At 38.1% G+C, this 17,396-nt stretch overlaps 1 protein-coding gene across 4 annotated transcripts in view; it reads right to left on the bottom strand.

Annotated features, from left to right (window-relative positions):
* Positions 1 to 17,396, bottom strand: part of ABLIM2 (actin binding LIM protein family member 2) — a 132,596-nt gene that overhangs the window by 67,992 nt on the left and 47,208 nt on the right. For all 4 annotated transcript variants that reach the window (XM_065735833.1, XM_065735835.1, XM_065735834.1 and 1 more), the window contains exons 3-5: positions 14,104 to 14,287; positions 4,506 to 4,621; positions 181 to 307 (exon numbers count right to left, since the gene is read on the bottom strand). In XM_065735833.1, coding sequence (XP_065591905.1) covers positions 181 to 307; positions 4,506 to 4,621; positions 14,104 to 14,287 — 427 coding nt within the window. The remainder of the gene's footprint in view (positions 1 to 180; positions 308 to 4,505; positions 4,622 to 14,103; positions 14,288 to 17,396) is intronic.

Below are 17,396 nucleotides of genomic sequence, written 5' to 3' on the forward strand. Positions count from 1 at the left end.
TCTATTCATTAAACTTTTTCTTTCTTTTTTTTTTTTAATACAAATTGACTAAAGCTTGGTAATCTTTTATACCTATTCAAACATTGATAAAGACAAACAACAGGATATACAACACTGGATTATTTATTTGGTACAGAAATATGCTGAATAAAACCCTCTGAGGTTCCCTACTCAACTTACTTGCTGATGTATTCTGCGTTCAGTAGCTTGCCACATGTATTGCACTTAAAACAGCCCAAATGCCAGTGCTTGTCCAAGGCAACCAATGACTGACCATTTTTTATTTCTGAACCACAGCCTCCACAATCTGCAAGAGAGAAAAATCCAGTGAGTGCATCACATGCTTTAAGCAACAATACAGGTTACTGCTTTAGAAGAACACATTTGTGTCCTAGTAACAGCTTGCACATGCTCTAAAGCTTGCTGCTGACTGCTCGCCAGCAGACAACAACCAGTGCTGCCCTAATGTCCTACATGGCATTAATAATCCAACAAAGAAGCAAATCCTAATCACTTACTTTCCTAACAACTTAGGTTATATTTTAAATTCTTTATATACTGTCTAAAAATGTGGAGTTTTACTGATTAAGTTCTAAGGTATTGCAAATCGTTCCATTGAGATTAATAAGAAAAAAAGAGCTAAAAGTTACAAGACTAAAATGAATTATTAATTCTTTTTATTAGACTTTGCTTCCAAGTCTGACAGTTTAACTCATAATTCAAAATATTTCTGCAGCTGGGGAAAAAAAACTAAGCTGAAATTCTGATTTGAGCTTCTGATATCAGGAAAACTACATAAAAGCGTGAGAGCCATTACAAGTACCTGAACAGGTGTGACATTGGATGTGCAACAAGTGAAATTGATGTCTGGCTACATATTCATTATTTATAGAAAATTACATATAAAGCTGGATACTTTTGGGCACTCCAGTAAAAGATAAATCCACTCTCAAGTGCTACGTGCTCATGACCCTGCTTATTGAAGTCACATAGACATGGAATTTGAAGATGGTCCTCTATACTCGACATGAATCCTCAAATATCCTATACAGTCCAGCTCACATTCACTCTTCACCCTTTTCAGTTTCCCATTTGCGTGCAGTTCTCTCACAAAATGTTAGAACATACAAATTCACAATACATGGAAAACATCAGTGCTAAACTCATTCTAGGATCAACATTAGTGATCAATCTAATCTTCTCTTTGATATTATCTAAAAACTGTTTTTTTTTTTCTTTTGGATTAGTTCTTCATATTTACCAACAATTCGCTAGAGGAAAAGACAAGGGCAAAGACACATTAAAGTTTTGTTTAGTGACTGCAGAAAAAAAAAGAAAAAAACCCCAAACATATTGCATGGAAGAGAAAATATGCAAAAGCATAAAAAAAGATTTATGTAGTTATTAAGAAAGAACTCCAAACATGGGATCTCATTAAAAGACTTAGTCCTCTTAAAAATTTTCTGAGTTAAGTTTCTATTTAGTTGATGATGTGATTGTACCGAGACGTTCTGTTTGTGTAATTGCAAATACTTATTTTATGAGCGCACAACTATAAAGGATAGATTGTATTTTCCTTTGGTGGATTTGGAATGGATTAAGGGAAAAATAGTATGTCTCTTTAGTATCACTCTGTAGAGAATCAGTGTGTGGAAACAGATCAGCACAAAAGCATATGCAGCACGGATCAGAACATTGTATTTTTGCTAATAAAAGGGAACATCTGGGTATACTATTTGCCTGAATTTTGTCCCATAAGACAACAAATGCTTCAGTGTCCATTCTTTAACTGTAATCAGATATTTGTGATCTCATATGTACTAGCAGTTCATTTGATAATCTGATTTAATTTTACTTGCTGAATGTTTATTTTGCAAACTTAATACAACACAGTGTGATTAGAAGTCATCCACCTTCCATCTTGCGTAAGCCTGGGTGAAAATGCAGCAGTTTTTTGGGCTACAATTTTATTTCTAACTGTTGCTTTCTCTGTTAAATTCCTGGTGAGTAAAAACAAATATTGTGGTTGCTATGCCAACAGTGCCTGTTTGAGTGATATCCTTGTTTTCCTGTCTTGGATGTAGCATCCTTTGGTGACTCACCTAATTTCATCCAATAACTCTGCAGAACACATCAATTTACTGCTACATATTGATATTCTCCCCAGATTACTCTTTTAACATTATCATTGCCACAGGGTGCTTTCACATCTAGTATTTTATAAACTAAACAAACAAGTAGGTATTTATATAATAATAAAAATCCAAGAGCTCAGGCAAAAAGCAGGTATTTGACATTCTTCACTTATTCCATTCTTCCAAACTTAATCCACGAAAGAGCTGAAAACCAGAGGAAAATAGAAGGGCTCATCAGAAAGAGCTGTCATGCTGGGAGCCCAGCGGGTCCCAAGAACATTAATGAATGTATTCTTGAGCTCAATTCAGAGAGAAATAGACTGATGAATAGCTCCATAGTACATATCAGGCAGTTCTAAGACAAGTATAAAACCAGCGTAACAGTGGGTCAGTGTATTTCTTGGCCCTTGACTAAATTTGCTTGAGATGTTTTTGTACACTACTAGTCTTTCACAAAAATAGGTAGGTTGCTCCAAAAGTAATGCCTCCTACTTATTTCTTTGTAGCTATGCAATAGCTACAAAGGGTGCTATAACATTATTTGATAGAGAAAACTCTCAGCTACAAAACACTATTTTTCAACAGTCACCATTATTAGCGGTGCATTTTCACCAGCAATGGACAAGAGCCTGCATGCTGCTCGCAGCAAAAGCTGCACCAGTGGAAGTGATCCAACGTGCCTATCGCCACCGCTAAAATGCATCACCCACTGCTTCATCCACTGTTTAATCTCTGTAAACATTTAGTAAGCACTGATAAATGTCATTTTTTCCACATAGAGGAATTCAGTGTCGTATCTTTGCTTTCGCTTTAGATGCTACCTCCTCAGACCGCCTCTCTGCTGTCATCTGTCACACAGCAACAAAATGTAATGGAATATCAATGGGAAGATTCAGTCTCTACTGACCTCCCATCAGCATCTGCTTCTGACATCACGGGCCAAAATAACAAAATAGAAGGTATTCCTTTCAGAGTAACTTTCTACCAAAGATTCTATTCCCTACTTTAAGGAGGGATTATACCATTGCCACAGAAGACATGTTTCCAGGGCTCATTCTTTTTGAAGCACATGGTTTGCTATGGGTCTGGTAAGAACCTGCTGTACCTGTGCACTGCGGAGGCATGGTGCAGGGATCTGGGAGAACTGAACTGGGGAAATACAACACAAGCAATCTCCGTAGCTTGTGTGTAGACTGAGTAAATACATTAAAGGTTTCTGTATCACAGATAATCAAATGACCATGCCCTGTCAGTACTTAACCAGGCAAATAATTTCCATTAAAGTCAAAGCCAGTTTTTCCATAAGAAAAGGAGACAAATAGATAACAGGCTATTAAAGTATGAATCCACAAATGCAGCCAGGCAAGATGGATCATTTTAAGCCATGTATCTAATCCATCTCAAATAAAAAAGAGAAAGCACCAAAAAGAGACAGCCATTGCCTCCCCGGAAGAGAATGGCATTAGCAATAGAGGAATCAGTGCAGCATCTTGCACTGCATTCACACAGCAGCATTTGCTCACAAAGAGTGGAAGGGAGATGGTGAAAGCTACTGTTAAAAGAAAGATCAGGAGGAAAAAAAAAAAAGAGCAATTTTTTCCCTTAAATGAGGTGGATTCTTACACAGAAAGATAAACAGTCTAGGTGCTCTTCCCTCAGCCATGCCAAATGCAGTTTGAGGTGATGGTCATTAAGAACATTTCTGCCTACATCACTTAATTAGATTTCTTCTGCAACATAATTACTCTTCAGACTGTGTTTGAATGTTAAAAGTATGGCAGCTTCTCTTGGACAAATGAGCACAGTAAGAAAGTACATTGCAGCAACATCACTCTGTACTGTTTTGCTGAAAAAAAATGTGGTATGAAAAGACCATGCTTCTCTGTAATGTTTGTATTTTCTGATAGCACACAATAGTATTGAGGTCAATGCAAATGTCCCTCTGACACATTGTATACATTCCATGTTGTACTAAGACATTAAATCACATCACTGACGTCTGTTTTCCAGGACTGATTCAAAAAAGTGATGAAAGCTCATGTTGGATTTTATTTCAGCTGCAGTTGGATTAAACTCTGAATTGTATTAAAATTTCTGTCATGCCCTGCTCCTAACATTTCAATTTAGTTCAGTTATAATCAAGTGCTTTGAGAGGTTCTGTATATTATTAATTCTATAATGGCACCGCTTGTGTTTCGTTTTAGTATTAGCCTTTTTTAAAAAATTGCTGTATATTTCTTTACATCATTATACTGTAGCTGTTGACAGCTTTTATGCAGCATAGCAGTTACAAGCGTCGGTGCAAAATTAGTTCTTTAAACACGTGCAAGCTAGAAAGTAACGACAGAACGCAGCAAAACTCCTACTTACTTCGCAAGTTCTGTACAGGGAAAGAGCCAGCACTGCTGGAAGGGGGCAGGGAACATTTCTGGCAGATGCACTCTTTCCCATTAAAAGTTACCCGGTCACCTGCAGGGAAAGGCAGCCTACAGCAGAAGAAACAAAAGCATACAAATTACACTCCAACGCCCTTATTGAAATGAAATACATTTCCATAATGGAACTGATTATTACTCTGATTGCTTTTTCCCTCTTTGACCAGTTTTCATTCACTATATCTCAGCCACTGGAGGCTGAAGTATTGAAAGAACGTATCAGACAATTGCTAGTGCAGATGTCGCAGCTACTTATAAACAAAACCAAAGGATACCCACACTGAGCACTGAAGTTCAAAATCTTGTGCATGGAAGAAATGTTTCATCAGCAATGGTTGACTACCAACAGGATGAGTTGCAGAATAAAAATTAAATTAGAATTACAGGAAGCTGCTAAGTTGTTAAAATACTGCACGAGAGCGATGACTTTTGCACCTTAAATAAGACAGCATTTATACTCCCATCTTTGATCGTATCAAAGCCCTTCTCTAAACCTACTTAATCAGAAAGCAAATATCAGTGGACTAATGTCAGACTAAATACCTCTCTTTTATAACAACCAAAGAATCTGTGAGTCTATGTCATTTGTTTCTTGTACCCAACAACAGGTCTCCTTAGACTTGATTCAACCCTTTCTTTTAATCCATGACCTTAAAACAATAAACTTTCTGCTATGATCTTTGTTGTTTAGGCATGGAAACTGCAAAAGTTTTTATATTTCTAAGAGCAATAGATGGACAAATCACTTCATAATTCAGCAAAGGATGGTGAGGATTTAGAACCACATTTTACTCCACCCAAAAGCTCAACTAAATCGCTAGCAAGATATCAAAATATGGCTTAAATGGGGCACAAACATACTGCAGGCCTTCTGCTCCTTACAAAGTATATCTGATCAGATTAATTCTTTAACATATCATTAGAACTCTATGACATTCTCCCACAAATGCTATCAAATTCATGCTAAACGAGATAATACCTTTGCTACAAAAGCTGCACAGATTCTACTTTGTAAGCATAAACATTATTTAACTACTTATAAAGAGAACAAAAGCAAGCGATCCTTTTCTAATTTTTTTTTTTAATATTGTTGCTAAAATCCTTTTAAAACCATCTACATAAGTGTTCAGCAAGCGTCATCTGTTTTGGACCACATGTAATACTTTAAAAAATTACGAGGACACATGAGGCTTAGTTATCATTATATCTCTGGAAATCTTATAATAAATTTTGCTTTTCATCTTTTTTTTTTCTTTACTAATGACTTAATACTCCAAACATTTTCTTCCTTCTTACTTACATAAGTAAGGATGATACATGGAAACAGATCATGTGTGATTCTAGTACAAAGAGTCTCAAAGCCATGTTAGCATAGACACAGGAGTCCTAAAACTCCACCTGTTCAACAGAAGACTTCCTATGATAAATTTCACTTCATAACCTGATCAGAAGACAGCACTGTCTCTAGTATAATGGGTAGAATGTGATGGAGCCAAACTGCTCCAGTCAGCAGTAAGTCTGTGCTATCCTCTACCAATCCAGCAACAGAAAGCTGTTTTGTATGTTAGTACAATAAATGATCTTTTCAGGTCATAATTATTACTCACTTAAAATCATTGAGTCTTCTAATACATGGAATAATTAAAGGGTTTTAAGAACGTCACTGAGCAGTTGAGGTTGGAAAGGACCTCTGGAGGTCATTGGGTCCAAGCCAGAAGTTTATTCAAACGAATAAACGTTACTGTATGTGATGTGCGTCTATACAGATGATTAAAATTAAGGACTAATTATTAAAAACTGTCTCAGTAGGACGGTGATGTAACTCAAATTCTCTCCTAATTTTTCCCTTCCAATGTGAAAGATGTCATTTAAGAATGTACTCACTTCAATAAATTATTACAAAAATTGCATCTACAACCAAGCCATGTTCATTCACTTCAAAAGGCACAAGACAAAGTATTTCAGCTGTTCAAGGACTGAGAAAAGAAATAATCCATCTCCTGCAGGTTTTTTGGAAGATATCTCCTTTTGATTTACAGACACACAGATTTACTAAGATGCTGGTAATCAACTCAAAATTAAACCTCCACAAAAAAGATAACCTGCTCCACTGATGCAAATCACACAACTATACTGTCACACAACTACCACATTATCTTTTGTACTTCCACATGTTTACACTCCCTGAGCAAGATGTTACCATTCATTATGATTTGACATAGTCTTCAATGGCAATAAGGCTAGGAATCAATTAATGACCCAGCTGGACTATTGTGTGAGATCTCAGTGAAACGGAAAGCTTGAAACCATTCATCTTAGAAACAGCGATGCACTGGAAGCCATAAATGGTTTACTGATTTGAAGAAGCTTTACTACTACTGAGTATTCTTGTAACTTGTATTAGGAGTCAGATAGCAAGTTGATTCATTCTTTACTTGGTAAAACTGACAGAAACTCATAGAAACATAGAAACCCATCTGAAGCAGACACAGCAAACATTAGATAAAGTATAAGTAGGCACTGATCACTTTGAATGGATTCATCTATGTTAGACAATTAGGCAATCAGAAGATGCAATTAAAACTGAAAGAGAAGAATGGAACTGACCTCTTGTGGCACAAAAACATTGCTGGTAGATGACACCCACAAATCACACACCAGCACTCACACATACTGCAACAGGCCACAAAGCATACTTCGGGGGGAGTGTTTTACTATCCCCCTAATCCAGTTTGTTTTCTGAAAGTTTAGTAACTAATCATCAGAATTTCTGTAACATCTGACCTTTCCCTTTCACAAGCTATCCCACTCCAGGATTTTGATGCCAGTACAAGTGAAAGCTCAACAGAAGGTGATAACAGACGATTAACAAGATTTCAGTTTCTGAGCTCTTTAACTTGTGAGCAGGACTATATTTAGCATTGTAGGTTAAAACCAGTATTTGCCTTTGATTATAATGACATCTCACAACCAGTCACCCACTGAATATCACTAGGTATGGGATTTAATTAGATATTCATACTCATAAAAACATTCAGTGTGAATTTCACAGTTCACTAATCTATATTTAAAATGAGAATTAAGACTGTCTTTAAAGCAGTTTCTTGGAATGACTTGTAAGGTTTTTAGTACATCTTTTATGATTTATTTTCCAATGAATTTTTTTATCCACCTCCCTCCAGTATTTGTAGTGGGCAGTGACTGTAGGTAACCAACAATTTATGTTGTAAAACATAAACCAGCATCAGCCTAATTCAGGGCAACTCTGGGCTGACACTGAAAGTTCAGCTCCTTGTTTCTTCTCTGCATCATGTTTCAGGCTTTGCAGCTGAAGACAAGTCATTCAAACATGCTGGGCCAAAAACATGTTCTTTTTCTTTTTTTTTTTTTTTTTTTTTTTCTCCAGAGCAGGCTGATGGCTTTCTGTGCTTTAAGTTGCTGATCTGACTCGGTGGCAGAACCATCAACTAAATCTGACATAATTAAAAGAAGCATATGATCAGGAATGTGGGGTGAGCAGAGCTATCCATTTCAGTAGCAGACTGCAGTTATGCTGGGTCTAGTGTAATGTCAGACTGCAACCTGAGGACCTACAGGATCGTATTGTGCCCTGATTCATACCTGCTACAATCACACTCCCCAGGGTTGCTCTATGTGGCAGAATTTGACTCAGGATGTTAAACCTGATGAGACAAAGTGAGCATTACTTGCTATGTACTGTCTTCATGAAGTTCAGCAAGGGCAAATGCTAAACCTGTACCTGAGGACGAATAATCCCATGCATTTTTATATGTTGGGGGTCAATCAGTTGGAAAGTAGCTTTGCAGAAAAAGATTTAATGGATAATAAGTGGAACATGAGTCAGTAGCTTGTCCTTCTATCAAAGAAGGTCAGTCACATCCTTGGCTGCTCAGTGAGCAGGATGAGGGAAGTGATCTTTCCCTCAGTTCATCGTTTGGGAGAGTGCATCTTGAGTTCTCCTTTCAGTTTCCTCAGTACAAGGCAGTTATTGGTGTACTGGAAGGAGGCTGGTAGGGATGGCTACGCACAAAGCAGAAACATAGGATGCACAAGGAGGGCTGAAGGAAATGTAATTATTCAACCTTAAAACATGTCCACATAAGAACAGGGCAGTAAGAGTCTTTTGCTCCAGAAGCACCTTAATTTTAATAAATGCTTTTATTTTACAATGAAAATGTCAAGAACATTAAATCTCATTTCAGAATTTTGGCATAAATATCCAAATAAAGACCTCTGCTACTAAAGATGCTTTAAGAAGTACCCAGTGGTGCTTAAATGAGAAAAAAATCTTCCAATTTCCATCAACAATAAAATAATGACCAATTAAAAAAGGTTTACCATATTTAAAATATCCAGAATGAACTGAATTTTTTTCATTTTTCATAGGTTCATAAGGTTGGAAAGGACCTACAAGATCATCTAGTCCAACCATCCTCCTATCACTATCCCTACCCAACTACTAAACCAAATCCCTTAGCACCTCATCTAAACGCTTCTTGAACAGCGCTAGGGATGGTGCCTCACCCACCTCCCTAGGCAGGCCATTCCAGTGCCTGACCACTCTTTCAGAAAAAAAATGTTTCCTCAGGTCTAATCTAAATCTTCCCTGGCGCAACTTGTGGCCATTCCCTCTCGTCCTGTCGTTATTTATCAGGGAGAAGAGGCCCACCCCCTCCTCACCACAACCCCCTTCAGGAAGTGGTAGAGTGCAATAAGGTCTCCTCTGAGCCTCCTCTTCTCCAGATTAAACAATTCCAGCTCCCTCAGCCGCTCTCATAAGACTTGTGCTCCAGACCAGTATTATTCAGTATTATCTTAATTTCTCAGAAATTCTTCTAAGCTATGCCTATGCAAATGCCCTCAGATACTTCATGGTAATAGCAGTGTTATGTAGGACTGAAAAAATTAATAAATAAATAAATATATACATATATCTAAGTGCTTGGCTACAATTAGTTGCCTTCTTGGTGATAAAAGGCATAAAAATGGATTAAGAGAAGTTTTAGATCTGGATTTAGCACAAGCTCCTTGAAGAGTAGCATGACAATGCCTCAAGCTCCTCTGCACATAATTCACCTCTTGGCACACACTCAACTTCTGCCATTAGATTATTCCAAGAGAAAACTTTCTAAATTCAGACAAAACTCACAATTTGGGTGGTAAAATTCTGTAAAGAAAACATGAAGCTCCTTGGTTATTAACCTGAAACATTCATGCTTATTTATCATCCAGCTAATAGTGAAACTGCTCCCTCTTCATCATGTACACATCACAAAAAAAAAAAAAGCATCCTGTGAATGACCAATTATAAGAATACTATAATTATACAGCAGCGATAATATACATTCTTCCAACTGGCTGAAAGAACAACTCCTATCCTAACATAATTAATTATAGTAACCCATAATACCAAAATGCAGACCGACACCACGTGAACACATCAGTAACACTGAAATCCAATATAGTGTCCATGTACAGAATAACCATATGTCTACATATAGCAGATCAGATATCTTAATATGTCTATAGAACGTATTATCCATTTAAAAATTGTTTTCATCACAATCATAACTTCCCATTGCTTTCTGAAACATTCAGTTTTCTGCCCTTTTACATCCTGTACAAGCTGTTTGGATGAGTCATGTCTGCAAGTGTCATATTAGAATTCTGTGTTCAATTTTAATAAAACTCAGCCCCTCTTGATACAAATAGCCTTAATTATCACTCTCTTTTTATTTTACTTTTACATAGGACCTCTCAGAGGAAATGTTTCTGGTTATACTGACTACAAACAGCACTGGGAGGAAGGCCTCAAACTATGCCAGCAGAGCAAACACACAATTCGAATCTAATTTGATAGTGATAGGATAAGGGGCATGGTTTTAAACCAGGATGTGGTAGATACAGGTTAGATATTAGGAGGAAGTTTTTCACTCGGAGGATGGTGATACATTGCAACAGGTTGCCCAGAGAGGTTGTGGATGCCCCATCCCTGGAGACATCCAAGGCAAAGCTGGATGTGGCTCTGGGCAGCCTGCTCTAGAGGTTGGAAATCCTGCCCAGGGCAGGGGCGTTAAAACTAGATGATCTTTGAGGTCATTTTCAGCCTAGAGCATTCCCTGATTCTATGAATTTGTTCAGGAGCCAACTGGTCAATGCAAGATAGAGACCATCTCATAGCACACTAGGATATAGCGCATTTTTAACTGTCAGTTTCTCATCTATAATGAATTTCTGAACTGCAGCAGCACAGGGTGAGAGTATTTGAATCCCAGCAGATGCCTTAGGGAAGATTTGAGTTTCTGCCACACAAGCTTTTTGACAGAACAGTGCAGCAGCTTATCAGCACAGTGCAAACAGCAAGAGGGAACACAGCTTTGTATGACACTGGTTTACGTAGCACACAAAAGTAGCAGTACCAGTGGCTCCAAAAAGTGAATGGAGCTACGTGACTGGCATTTTCCCCACTACTCCAGCTACCTGTGTGCCTATAAGGCTTTCTCACTGATCCAAATAGAAAAGGAGCTGCTAATGTCACCAATTTACAACACAGGAATGTTTACTCCAGCAGATACAGAAATATAGGTTACAAAAGTATTCACTTCAGTATTTTAATACTGCAATGTCTTGAGGGCTCCTTTCACAAGCACAAAGCACCTTCAGCAGCCAAAGTTCACTTTTCCTCATGAAACTGCTAAGAGCTGTGCCTGGTTCCCATTAGGGCAGGAAAGGTAGTCAGCCCCATTCCAGAAGTCAGAATTCTAACAGAGTCTATATTAAACTTCAGTTATAAGGGGTAATGTCAGATGTAGTTTTCATTATCATGTAGCTGCCTTAGATGGCACATATCTGATCTGTTATTTAATCTTTCTGCCCATCTGTAAGAAATGAGGAAACAAATGGTACTCCAGACACATTCTTCCAAGGAAATACCCAGGAAAAGTGCTTACAGAATTGTAGCCCTTACCAAATGGCTCAAAGTCTTTTTTTTCCTCTGTCTGTCATGTTTCCATTGTTTATTTATTTAATTTTTTAAGAAAAGAAACACCACCACCTACTTCTGTGTCAGCTTAAAACACATGTACTCCACTCACCATATTTTTGCTGACGTATCACTTAAAAAAATAAATGCTGCTGATGATTAGATAAGACATTCTTTCTCATAAAGAACATGAATTACATTTGGCTTGCAAAGACTAGGGCAATTGAAGCAATGCTGATTTAAAGAAGTTGAGAAAATGGTCCAGTGATTTTAATATGAACAGATGATGGAATTCTTCTGTTGATCTATACCACAAGTCAGTGTTACAACCCCCTTAGGAAATGCTAACTGAATTCTGCAAGTCAGCTGGATGTTAGTTGGCTCTGATGAGGACAATATGAATTTGCATGCCCTTTAAAGGAAAGCAATGGAAGCAAACCTGGGTCTCTCAGATAGCAGCAATTAGAAACTTCATTAGTAAAATTTGATCCAATTATTCAGTTATGCAAGAAGGTTAGAGAACAGCTCTGCATTTGTTTCTTTATTTGAAATACTGTTTTATCATCAACTTTATTTGTAACAATTGTTACCCAGATTCAGCACATCATCATTACATGGGATATTTGTAGCATGCTCCAGTGAGTATTGTCTCTATACTGCAACTCAGCTAACATGGATTGTTAGGTACTTAAGTAATTTCATTACATGAAAACTTGTTCTGATTTTCCAGGGAAAGGTGACTATGACAAAACTCAAAACTGTTATCAAGAAGTTTGTATGGCAACAGCCTTGCTGAAGCCTATGAGAGGAATTAAAACTGCTAGGTACAGACAGAGAATCATCACAGAATAGACTGGGTTGGAAGAGGCCTTAAAGATCATCTAGTTCTAACGCTCAGCCAAGGGCAGGTTTCACAGAATCAAAGAATGGCCTAGGCTCAAAGCAGCCTCAAATATCATCTAGTTTAAAAATTCCCCTGCCCTGGGCAGGGTTGCCAACCACTGGAGCAGGCTGCCCAGAGCCACATCCAGCCCTGCCTTGAATGTTTCCAGGGATGGGGCATCCACCACCTCTTTGGGCAACCTGTTGCAGTGTGTCACCACCCTCTTGAGTGAAAAACTTCCTCCTAATATCTAACCTAAATCTCCCGTGTCTCAGTTTAAAACCATTGCCCTTTGTCTTATTATTATCAACCCACAAACAGTCATTGCAAACTACTAAATCAGGTACCAGACCAGGCTGAACCTATTCTTGAATACATTTGCAGATGGGGCATCCACAGGTTCTCTGGGCAGCCTGTTTTAGCAAGGGCACATGCTAGGCACATGAACTTGACATCTGAGCTCATCCATCTGATGAACTGGGTGAATTTGGTTGCCATATGGCCACAGTGACAGAGATCCTTTGGATTGCCCAAGTATCTGAATATGGCACCACCAGCAACAGCATCTATAACGTGATGCTTGATGCCCTGCTACTCACAATACTGCAGCCTATACTTTCTCTTACTATTTTGGGTTGCTTTCCTGTGTTGGTATAAGCTCAAGATTGACAGAAACATTGTGAAAGCAGTTTCTTCAAACGAATGCCACAACAGTGCATATACAGTGAATCATAGGATGGCTTGTGTTGAATGGGACCTCAAAGATCAACTAACTCCAACACCCTGCCATGGACAGGGTTGCTGACTGCTCAGTTCAATTAGGCACTAGATCAGGTTGCAGAGAGCTGTATCCAATCTGGCCTTGAACACCTCCAGGAATGAGAGGATCCAGAACTCCTCTGGGCAGCTTGTTCATGAATTTTCCTGAATGTTTGGCATACATAAATTTTCTTCCTGAAATATGTGCTTTTTCCACAAGAGATTAAGACATAGTTTCAGTGAACATCAACTGTCTGTACTTCAGAGCCTGAAAAGATTTCCACTCTTGTTGGATCACAGTGGAAAATGATCTCACTGACCATCTCAAGGAGGGAACATCTTGTGTGCTGTGTTACTTGTCACCTACACTTCTGCTGGAGTGACTTGGTGAAATCCAACATACATCAATGTTTGTGAGACCAGGAGATTTCTGTCCTATTTTAAGTGACTATTGTAATTTCTAGGAAGCAGAACTGTAATATTTTGTTTTAAGTCTACTCATACAGTACCTGCTTGCATTGCCTAGGACACAAGCACTGATGTCTAAATCCCATGTAAACTTCAGCTAACAAAACATGAAATAGCAGACACCAGAGAAATCAGGCTGCATATCTGGGGTGAAATTTCTGACTGAAGAGATAGTGGCAGTCTCTCAAGTACCTTGAAAACTTCACACATAAAATACCATTAAACAGAAAATGAATTAAAAAATAAAAGAGGTACTCTGAATTTGGATTTTAAAAAATCTACTCTTTAAAGAGTAGCAGATAAAATGGAAAACAGATTCATTTTTCATCTATATGCTATCAGTTTGAATGCCTAGCATTAGCTTTTCAAAATCTTTTTTTTTTTTTTTTTTTATGAAATACAACTTTATAGAACACATACCTGCAAACGGCACACACAAAACAGTCTGGGTGATAGGTTTTGCCCAGTGCTGAGACCACTTCTCCCTCAATGAATTCATCACAACTGAAGCACCGTGTGCCATAGAGTCTCTGGTAGTCCAAAGTACAGATGTAGTCTCCCTGTCTCACGAAAAATCCTCCTTGAGCCAGGTCACATCCACAAGCTGCAGGAAGAAAGAAGGCAGACTCAGAAGGCTGAGAAAGGAAAGCTCTCTAAGATGAAGCCAGACAGCATGGTTCCTGGTGAAATTAGTACTTCAGTACATGGCATTATGATCGCAGAATGGTTTTGTGACTGAAAAACACTGCTTTTACAGTAAATTACATCAGTCATCTATTCTGTACACAAACAGTTTAGAGTTAATCTTTGCAAAAACACTAACTTCAGTGCAGAGGCTGCTAGTACAGAGAAAAGTCTTTTGGAGTCAAATACAGAACTGACATATACAATACTCACAATCACATTTAATAAGTTAAAGGGTATAAACCTTCAAAATCCAAAGCACCAATATTGAAACAAATCACAGAATGGCTTGGGTTGGAAGGGGCCTTAAAGATCACTGAGCTCCCTGCCATGGGCTGATTGCCTCCCACCAGATCAAGCTGCCCAGGGCCCCATCTAACCTGGCCTTGAGCACCTCCAGGGATGGAACATCCACAGCTCTTCTAGACAGCATGGACCGATGTATTGCCACCCTCTGGGTAAAGAATTGTCTCAACAATTGGTCAATAGGCTTCCTGGATACAGGTGGTGCTAAAATCCTGCCCTCAGTAAGCACAGGGTCTGGTATGCATGGCAGCTACTGTTAATGTCCGTGACAGCTTACAGAATTTTTTAAAATAGATCTTAAGTTTATCAGATAAGTGTCACACAGCAAATATGAGTTGAAGGGATCTCCACAACCATCTGCTCCTGGTAAAAGTAGAATTTTAAATCCTATCTGTCATTTTATCATTTTAAAGCTGATTGTGTACAATAGAGTTAAAGTTGATTAACCAAGTATTTGTGAGACTTTCCAGAAGCTTTCTCCATTGCTACCCGGATGCAAATAGGCTGACATTTTGAGATTATAAAATGGGAAAGAGACAACAATCTGGCTGAAGTCACACAGAAGTAGACAGAGTTGCAAAAGATGGCCCCCATCCATATGGACCAAAATTTCTGAAAACCAAAATTGACTTACAAGGAGAACAGAAATTCAAAATAGTGATTTTGGCACTGTGATAAGCACTACTTATTTGTTATATGGTTTTTAAAAGTAGTATTTCTATTCATACCAAAGCCAGTTTTCCATACCAGAATCTGTCATCTTGCATCTAAACAATGAGAAACAGCAAGTATGCTTGAGGCACAAAATAAAATATTCACAACACAGAAAGCCCCAGAAAGCTGATCCTGTCATCTTATATTCAAAACCAAATCCAGTCACCTGCGTTTTTTAATAGCACAGGTGGCTCAACACCATTTTGGTGTTCAAATCATAATCTTCCTCTCTGGGAACGACCCTAACCATTAAGTGACAGAACACCATAATCATGCTGATGATGCTTTAGTATATGACCAAGAATCTTAGATTAATTAATCTTTCATCTTTGTAAACAAAACTAATTACAATTACGTTGCATTTGTCAGAGATAACAACTGTGGGTTACATGACTTGTATCACAGTCTACTGTTCGTGTGCCTCACTTCACAAACCTGGAATATGTGCAACAACATTTTTCTTCCTCAATATTATATGAAGTCCCTGCTCTAACACGTAGTAAGGATATGCTTTTTGCACAGACTCACAAATATCACAAGACTTGCAAAGTGTTACAGGTTTCTTCCTGTTGATATATTTCACCTACGTATGTACTGGCAAGACTAAAAAACAAAACAAAACAACTCAACCATGGTTTTAAGATGTCAGTGAGCAGTGTGCTGAATGAATATTGATGATGCAATAGAACAGTTCTAAATACTTCTGAATTATATCAGATAGCACGTAAATTTGAGAAATGGATTATGAGTGAAAACATTTAAAGGAAATAATTAGACATGTGAGCAAATGTGGATGGTGAAAGCCCTGTCACTAGTGCTAGAAGAGGCCCTGTCTCATCCTGAAAATATGAGGGCTTCTCAGAAAATAATGCCTCCCATTTTATGTTGTCATCCAAGCATGTCAGAAGTAGATGTTGTCAATATGGCAGTAGAGAATGGACATTGCCACCACTACCTTTTCCTTACATTTTCTTGCTTTGCAACAGAAGGCGGCAGAGGGACAGTCTGAGAAAATGGCTTCTGACAAGGAAGAGCAGATGAAGCAAAAGTGTGCCGTAGAGAAAACATAGCACCCACTGACATTCATTGACACGTTTTGAATGTTTATAGAGACCAAACATAGGATGTAACCACAATGAGACTTGGATTGCATGGGCAACATTTTCCTAACACCATCACCATATCAGCTGTGAAACAGTGGGTCGCCTCAGCTGGTACAGGCTTTTATGAACACAGCATGCAGGCCCTTGCCTGTTGCTGGTGAAAGTGAATAGTTAAAGGTAGTGACTAAGTTGAAAAATACTGTTCTGTGGCTGACAGTTTTCTCTATGATAATATTATTGTGCTCTTTGTAACTGTTGTTTTTTTTTTTTATTATGGAAATAAAAAGAAAGCATTACTTTCAGAGCAACACATGTATTTTTCTTGCCCAAAGGCAGGGATTGTAATTACCCTAATGATTTCTTTTGTAACACTCCACAGCAGTTTGCATTAATGCAAGACAGTAAGGGGAGCTGAATGCCTTAAGATACCAAAAAAGGATTTATTTTGAAGACACATTGTGAAATGTCTTCCATGCAAACATAAACTACAACAGCAAAAAAAAAAATCCTGAGTGGCAGAAGAAAAGGAAGACTTGCAAATATTGGCAGTCATAGAACTTCAAGCCTTTAATGGTTTGAGTAACAAAGAATGCACTGTGCCAAGTGGGTTCTGCAGAGCTAGCTAGTATCAGAGATGCTATACCTTGTGTAACCTTAGCTAGCACAGTGTTTAAGTTCCTCAGTTATTTTCACAAAAGACTGATTCATGCCCAAGCAGGTGTAAGCACAGCTATCAGGATAACATGTAGACAGAAAACATTTTAAGAGACAAGGAGAACTTGGCTTTAGTCTACCAACACCCACACCTTAGGAAACAATTAATACATCAACATGTATCTGAGGTTAACAGAGTAAGCTATAGAAATGATGAAGACCTATTTAAACTCAGCAAGAGCATTGACATAA

The sequence above is a fragment of the Cyrtonyx montezumae genome, unplaced genomic scaffold, assembly GCF_038088225.1.
Source record: "Cyrtonyx montezumae isolate F1298 unplaced genomic scaffold, pur_monq_1.0 scaffold_2, whole genome shotgun sequence".
In the NCBI taxonomy this organism is placed as follows: domain Eukaryota; kingdom Metazoa; phylum Chordata; class Aves; order Galliformes; family Odontophoridae; genus Cyrtonyx; species Cyrtonyx montezumae.